The 7,240-nt window shown below is 39.3% G+C and overlaps 1 protein-coding gene across 1 annotated transcript; it reads right to left on the bottom strand.

The window, feature by feature from the left end:
- Positions 1-338: 338 nt before the first annotated feature.
- LOC103270754 (putative uncharacterized protein CRYM-AS1) lies at positions 339-1,012 on the bottom strand. The gene is made up of 2 exons (XM_021717691.1): positions 953-1,012; positions 339-599 (listed from the first exon to the last, which is right to left on the bottom strand). The coding sequence occupies exons 1-2, from the start codon at positions 1,010-1,012 to the stop codon at positions 339-341; spliced, it is 321 nt and encodes a 106-aa protein (XP_021573366.1).
- Positions 1,013-7,240: the final 6,228 nt, after the last annotated feature.

Here is a 7,240-nt window from a genome sequence, read left to right on the forward strand (position 1 = left end):
TACCCCTGGAGTTATAGTCGCCCAGGTTTAAGAAGCTCAACCAGATACAAGGAAGACTCATATCACAAAATTGGATAATAACTTAGAAAGATATAAGCTGGTCATCTAATTTTAAAATATTACTATTTATTCAGGGTTCTATGACGGAAAGATTTTAGGTACATTTAACTCAAGCTTAACAAAGTTCATAATATTATACTTAGTAAGTTAATATCTCATTATGAGGATATCTTATAAGGGTTTACTTGGGAGGCTAATAACCAGTTAATAAGGTTATAAGTATGTCTTCACTAAATCAATTTAATAATACTATAAATTTTTTCAGAAAACCTTAATTTCTAACCTTTCAAATACGGGTTTAAATCCATTTTCACACTTTCTACAATATCCCGTACCACAACACTTTTGGAAGGTACATAAGCCAATTCCAAAGGATAAGTCAAATTTCTGATGAAAACAGGCACATCCCTGATGGGCTGAGCAGCATAATTAAAGGGTCCATTCTTCTTTATAACAATAATGCGGCGTGCTGCCAAAAGTGTAGCACCAAATATAAATGTTAGGGCCATTTCCACAACTAAAGCAATAAATCGCCGCCTCTAGAAGAAGAAAAAAGAGTTTATGTTAATGGTCCTAAAGTTCATTAACTTTGCAAATGGATAACTCTTTCATATTAAGTTAACAGAAACTTCATTAAAGAATATATAGATTGCCAAAAAGCACAGCCTCACACTATAATAGCAACAGTTTCCTGGACTGTCTTTTTTCTCTTTTCTATGTAACATTCTGCTATTACTGCACTCTGTGAGAACTCTACATTTGGAAAAGATACCCCACCCCTGGAGCTGAGAAAAGTAAAACAGGATTAATGGCAATGCAGTGGCCAAGCTGTCAGAATTTTCCCCTGTGGCCTCTGAGCTGTTGTAACAATCCTATAGATAGTTCAACTTACCTTTAAAATAAAATTCTTCCAGATAAGAATCAAAAATTTTTTGAATTCCAACAAATCCATTCTTCTAAAAAGAGTGAACGTTCAACTCTATGAAGGGAGTAAAGATTTTTTTTTTAAAGAAAGAAAATTAAGATTATCTAACAACATGCAAATCTTAGACAAGTAAATTACTTTAATGTAAACAACTTAATTTTCTAATCCAGATTTAAAGATGACAATAAGAAATAATAAGCATTTAAAATATTTGAGAAGTTGATTATCTCTATATTTTAAATTCATTCAACATCTATGGAGCTTCTAATATGAACAAAATACCAACCACAAAATACTTATAAATAAATTACTGATGCAAGCTTCCAGGTCAATTTTTTCAATAGTTTTCCCAATTCCCATAAAAATACTAACTAAGAAATATCACAAAACAAATCACCGTCATTAACAAAGCAACAAACAATATGTAAAATCTCATGGCAACTATAAGCCTGAAATGCTGCTCAACAATCTATCAAATTGCAGGTAGACATGGTGCCTCATGCCTGCAATCCCAGCACACTGGGAGGCTAAGGAAGAAGGACTGCTTGAGTCCAGGAGTTCAAGACCAGCCTAGGCAACATAGTGAGACTGAGTCTCTATCAAAAAAAATAATTAGCTGGGCATGGTAGTGCACCCCTGTTGTCCCAGCTACTTAGGGGGTTAAGGAAGAAGGACAACTGAGCACAGGAGGTCGAGGCTACAGTGAGCTGTGATCATGCCACTGCATTCCAGTGTGAGCAACAAAATGAGACTCCAACTCAGAAAAACAACAAAACAAAACAAACAAAAAACACTATCAGATTAGAAGTAACTGCCACTAATAACATTGCTAAGAAAAACAACACAATGAACTAAATATTCACATCCCCTACACTCACATGTTAAATACTAATTCCCAAGGTGATAGAATTCAGAAGTGGGAATTTAGAAAGGTGATTAGGATGAGATTAGTGCCCTTATAAAAGATGCCTCAGAAAGATCCCTCATCCCTTCCACCATGTAAGGATGCAAAGAAAAGACAGGATATCTACCTTTGAACCAAGAAATGGGCCCTCATCAGACACTGAATCTTAATCAGACACTGAATTCCTGCTCCCAGAACTGTAATAAATTTCTGGTTTTTTGTTTGTTTTTTTTTTTTGAATTGGAGTCTCACTCTATCACCCATGCTGGGGTGCAGTGGCACACTCTTGGCCACCCCAGAGTAGACCTGCTGGGCTCAGGTGATCTTTCCGCCTCAGTCTTCCAAGTAGCTGAAGCTACAGGTATACGCTACAACACCCGGCTAATTTTTTGATTGATTGTAGAGATGAGGTCTCGCCAAGTTGCCCAGGCTGTTCTCAAGTCTGTGGGCTCTGGCAGTCCTTTCACCTTGGGCACCCAAAGTGCTGGGATTACAGGCTTCAGCCACCACACCTGGCCAATTTCTGCTGTTTTAAAGGCATACAGCCAAAACAATCAGATTATGCAAGTCCTGTGTGAGTGAGTGAATGAGTGTATGACAAATTTTGTGTATATGCTGGTGAGTGAGTGGGCATGTGAGTGACTGTCTGAGTGAGGGCTAGAGAGCTAGCAGCCAGGGCTCTCCTGGTGCAGCAGCTGGTGCCGCAGTTGCTAGGCTTGGACCCTAGTGATTCCCAGGTGCAGAAGCCGAGTGTCATTTTTTTTAATCAACAAAACCCTCCCTGGGAAGAAAATGCTGGGAGAGACAGACTAAGTGGGGGCTCGTGAGCAAGTGGCCGGGACGCTGGTGCAACAGCTGGTGCTGCAGCTTCTCTGCTTGGTCCCTGGTTCTTCCCATTTTTTTTAATGGACAAAAGTTTTCCTGTGAAGAGGCAGTGGGGAGAGACTACTGCCCAAGGCTCTGCCTCACCACTGCAGCAGGAGAGACTGCTGGCTCCAGGCTTTGCCTCACCACTTCAGTGCCTGGCCAGGCACTGGTAGCGGGGGTTGTGGAGGGAGTCCAGAGGCAGAGTCCCATGAAAGAGGGCAAGAGAGACACCCCATCACCATCTTGAAGGTGGCACAGGAAAGTGTTTTGACTTGTTCACCACGGAGCCACAGACCTGATCTCTGTGACTGGTGGATCAACTACTTAGGGGTTGACCGAGACCAAGAGGGAATATCCTGAAAGCACAAACTTCGGAGGGACCTGATGAATGCTGAGTCCCAGGCACCCCACTCTCTACCCTGATCCAGCCATGGGGAAAAGGGTGTGGCCACAAAAGATGAGGAAGGACTCCAAAGAGATCAGCGGTGAGTCCAGGGCTGACCCAAAGCCCCTCCTCCCCAGCAATTCTCTGAATGTCAGAACCACACAGCTGGACCACGACTGAGAGGGACAAAACCAGGCGGAGTCTGGATGTCAGTCACAGTAGGAGAACTCCATTCCAGGATAGGCCTGGATGGGGTACCCCCACATGAGTACACACCTGGGGTAGAGACAATACCACACCTCTCCACTGAAGGAGATCTCCCTGAACATATGAGTGGGAGGGGAGAACTACAGTCCCACCCACCTCCACTCTCCTTCCTTCTTCCCTGCTACAGACACTGGGGAGAGAGTGAAAGACATGGAAGCGCTGCAGGAGAAACCAGATTAGAGGAAAAATTAAAGAGCCTGCCACAAGAGGGCAGGGTTTTTTCAAATTTTTGAAAATTTTTGCCTGTTTGTTAGTTCATCAATTTTTAAATACTTTTCCTTTGTGCATGAATGTGTATGTGAGGATTTGATCTGCCTCCCCCAATTTTTTCTTTTCTTTTTCTGTTTCCTTATACTTTTATTTGTTGTTTTCTCTTTATATGTGTATGTGAATGATTGACTGTTCATCTTTCAATTTTGTTGTTGGTGGTGGTTTTTGCTATTTTGTTCTTCTGGTTATTTTTACTTTTTATAGTTTAAGGTGTGTGTCAATATATGTGTGAGGGTTCAATCTGAATTCCTTTTTTAAAATTTTTTTCTGGTCTTTCTGTTTTTCTTCTCCATTCACTTTGTGCTAGGGGTGTGTGTGTGTGTTCAGTTTTCTTGGTTTTCTGTTATTGTTGTTTGTTTTGTTTCACTTTGTTGTTATTACAGTCTGTTTTGGGGAGTGTGTGAATGTCTGAGTGTGTGTGTGTTAAATCATTTTTTTGCATTTGGTTTCTGCTTTGCATCATCATATAGAGTGGTGGTGGGGAGTAGGTCTTGGGGGAAACATACCACAATCAGTGGACACTGTAATTTTCAAGTAGTTTCTGAGTCCTAGCGCCCCATACTCTACTTTATTTGACTTTCAAAAACTACAAGAGACAGCAAAGCTTGTCATCCACCATCCCATTTCAAAATAGAACAAACCCAGATCCCAGATCAAGGAAGAATAGAGGAATGAGCAAATATCAGAAGAGAAAGCCTCTTCCACTGATACTGAATAACAGAACTAAAGAGAAAAACAAGAGATCTGTCACAAATAAGGAAAAACTAAGGGAAGACCACAGAGGTAATTTCAAGTATAACAAAGAGAAAACTCCTGAAAAATCAGACCTCAGAGCCCAAACAATGAAAGTCACCAATGATTGGCCCCAGAAAACAGCAGGGATTAGGGAATGGATGGAAAGAGTGAATAACACTAAAGAAAGACAAGATGCAACACTTAAAGAAATTGTAACAGAGATTTTGGCAATAAAAATTTCATCCAGGAAAAATAACAAGATGACAAGCATGGAAAGCAGCATTAATCTAGCTGAAGAAAGAATGTCAGAAACTGAAGACCAGAAAAATTGAATTAACCCAATCTGTAAAAAACATAGAAAGAAGACTCAGAAAGAAAGAACAAAGCCTACAAGATGTGCAATTATATCAAGAGACTGAACCTACACCTGATTGGTATCCCAGAAGAGGAAAGGGAAATGGAGAACAACTTGGAGCAAGGATTCCAGGAGGTAATCCAAGAAAACTTTCCCCATCTCACCAGAAGTGTGACCAGCCAAGCACAAGAGATACAGAGAACCTCCACAAGACATCAGATGAGAAGACCAACCCTTAGACACATAGCAATTTGCCAACACAAAGTAGGCACAAAATAAAAAATCCTAAAGGCAGCAAGAAAGAAATATCAGACTACCTACCAAAGAAAACCAATCAGAATAGCAGCAGACCTATCAGCAGAAACACTATAAGCAAGAAGGGACTGGAGCCCTATATTTAAAGTCCTCAAAGATAAACAATTTCAACAAAGAATTTCCTATCCAGTCAACCTCATCTTCATCAGTGATGGAGAATTAAAATCCTTCCCAGACATCCAATCCCTAAGAGATTATGCAGCTTCTAGATCAGCTGTGCAGGAAACACTTAAAAAGGCATTAAGCACCAAAGAATGAAAAAATAAAGAATTATCACACACTTCCCAAGAGAACAGCAGAGCACAGAATCAACAGAGAATACAGAAACTTGAAAACACACACATACATAAACCCCAAAGCCAAAAGAAAACAAGCAAACAAAGAAAAAACTTTAGAAGAACCACACAACAGAGATCAACAATCACATTTCAATAATCAGCCTGAATGTGAATGTAATAAATGCACCATTGAAAAGACACAGAATGGCAAACTGGATAAGAAACCATGACCCTGCATCCAGGAAACTCATCTCACCAGAAGGGACGCACACAGACTCAAAGTTAAAGGATGGAAAACGAGTTTCCAAGCAAATAGATCACAAAAGAAGGCAGAAGCCATGAACTTAATATCAGACAAAACATCCCTTAAACTACCCAAAATTTAAAAAGATGCAAAAGGACACTACATAATGATAAAAGATTCAATCCATAAACAAGAAATATATATCCTAAACATATATGCACCCCACACAGGAGCACCAGTATTTATAAAGCAACTACTAAGCAAACTAAAAAAAGGTATTAACTCTAACACTGTTTATAGCAGGGGACTTGAATACTCCACTAACAGCCCTGATAGATCATTGAGCCAAAAAAATCAACAAGGAGATCCAGAACCTAAATTTGACACTCTATCAAGTGGATTTAATAGATACCTACAGATTATGCCATCCAACAACCACAGAATATACATTCTACTCATCATCACATGGAAAGTACTCCAAGATCAATCGCATCCTTGGCCATAAATTAAGCATAAGTAAATTCCATAATGCTGAAATATTGCCACACACCTTCTCAGAACAAAGTGGAATAATAATAAATATCAGCACCAAAAAATTTTCCCAAAGCCCACAAAGACATGGATAATAAACAGCATGATGCCAAGCAACTACTGGGTCAACACTGAAATCAAAGCAGAAATTAAAAGATTCCTGGAAACAAACGAAAATGAAGAAACAACTTACCAAAACCTCTGGGATGCCATGAAATCAGTTCTAAGAGGGGAATTTATATCCCTATGAGCACACATCAAGAAAATGGAAAGATCACAAATGAATGCCTAACAAATCATCTAAGGGAGCTGGAAAGAGAAGACCACCAAACCCCCTACTTTAGCAGAAGAATCCAAATCACCAAAATAAGAGCCCAAATATGGGACATAGAAGACAAAAATATCATAGAAAACATCCATTTTTTTTAAAAGCTGGCTCTTTGAAAGAATTAACAAGATTGATGAACTCCTAGCCAGAATGACCAAGAAAAAGAGAGAAAAAGCCCAAATAAACACAATCAGAAATACAATAGATTATCAGAGATTACTATGTACACCTATATGGAAACAAACTTGATCACCTAAAGTGGAGGACGTTCTGACATCACATAACCTTCCCACGTTGAAACAAGAAGACATTGAGACACTAAATATACCAATAACAACCCAGGCAATTGACTCTGTCATACAAAAACTACCCATAAAAAAAAGCGCTGGAATGGATGGCTTTCCAGCAGAATTCTACAAAATGCACAAGGAGGAGCTGATAACAATCCTATTGAAATCCAGGCAATAGAGAAAGAAATTGAGAAAGATGGAATTCTCCCCAAATCATTTTATGAAGCTAACATCACCCTAATACCCAAACCAGGTAAAAATCCAACAAAAAAAAGAGAACTACCAATATCATTTATGAACATAGATGCAAAAACCCTAAACAAGATTCTAGCAAATCAGATCCAAAAACACATCTCAAAAATCATCCACCATGACCAAGTAGGCTTCATCCCCAAGATGCAGGACTGGTTCAACATTTGCAAGACCATAAATGTAATTAGATACATCAACAGATGTAAAAACAAGACCACATGATTATCTCATTAG

The sequence above is a fragment of the Carlito syrichta genome, unplaced genomic scaffold (assembly GCF_000164805.1).
Source record: "Carlito syrichta isolate Samal-C Ts95f unplaced genomic scaffold, Tarsius_syrichta-2.0.1 Scaffold309925, whole genome shotgun sequence".
NCBI classification, from domain to species: Eukaryota; Metazoa; Chordata; class Mammalia; order Primates; family Tarsiidae; genus Carlito; species Carlito syrichta.

What these genes read in the sequence shown, in the direction of transcription:
- LOC103270754 (XM_021717691.1), bottom strand. Translation starts at nt 1,012, where the DNA reads ATGGATTTGTTGGAATTCAAAAAATTTTTGATTCTTATCTGGAAGAAT. An exon ending in GGAAGAATTTTATTTTAAAG is followed by an intron (nt 600 to 952) that starts GTAAGTTGAACT and finishes TTCTTCTTCTAG; the next exon opens with AGGCGGCGATTTATTGCTTT.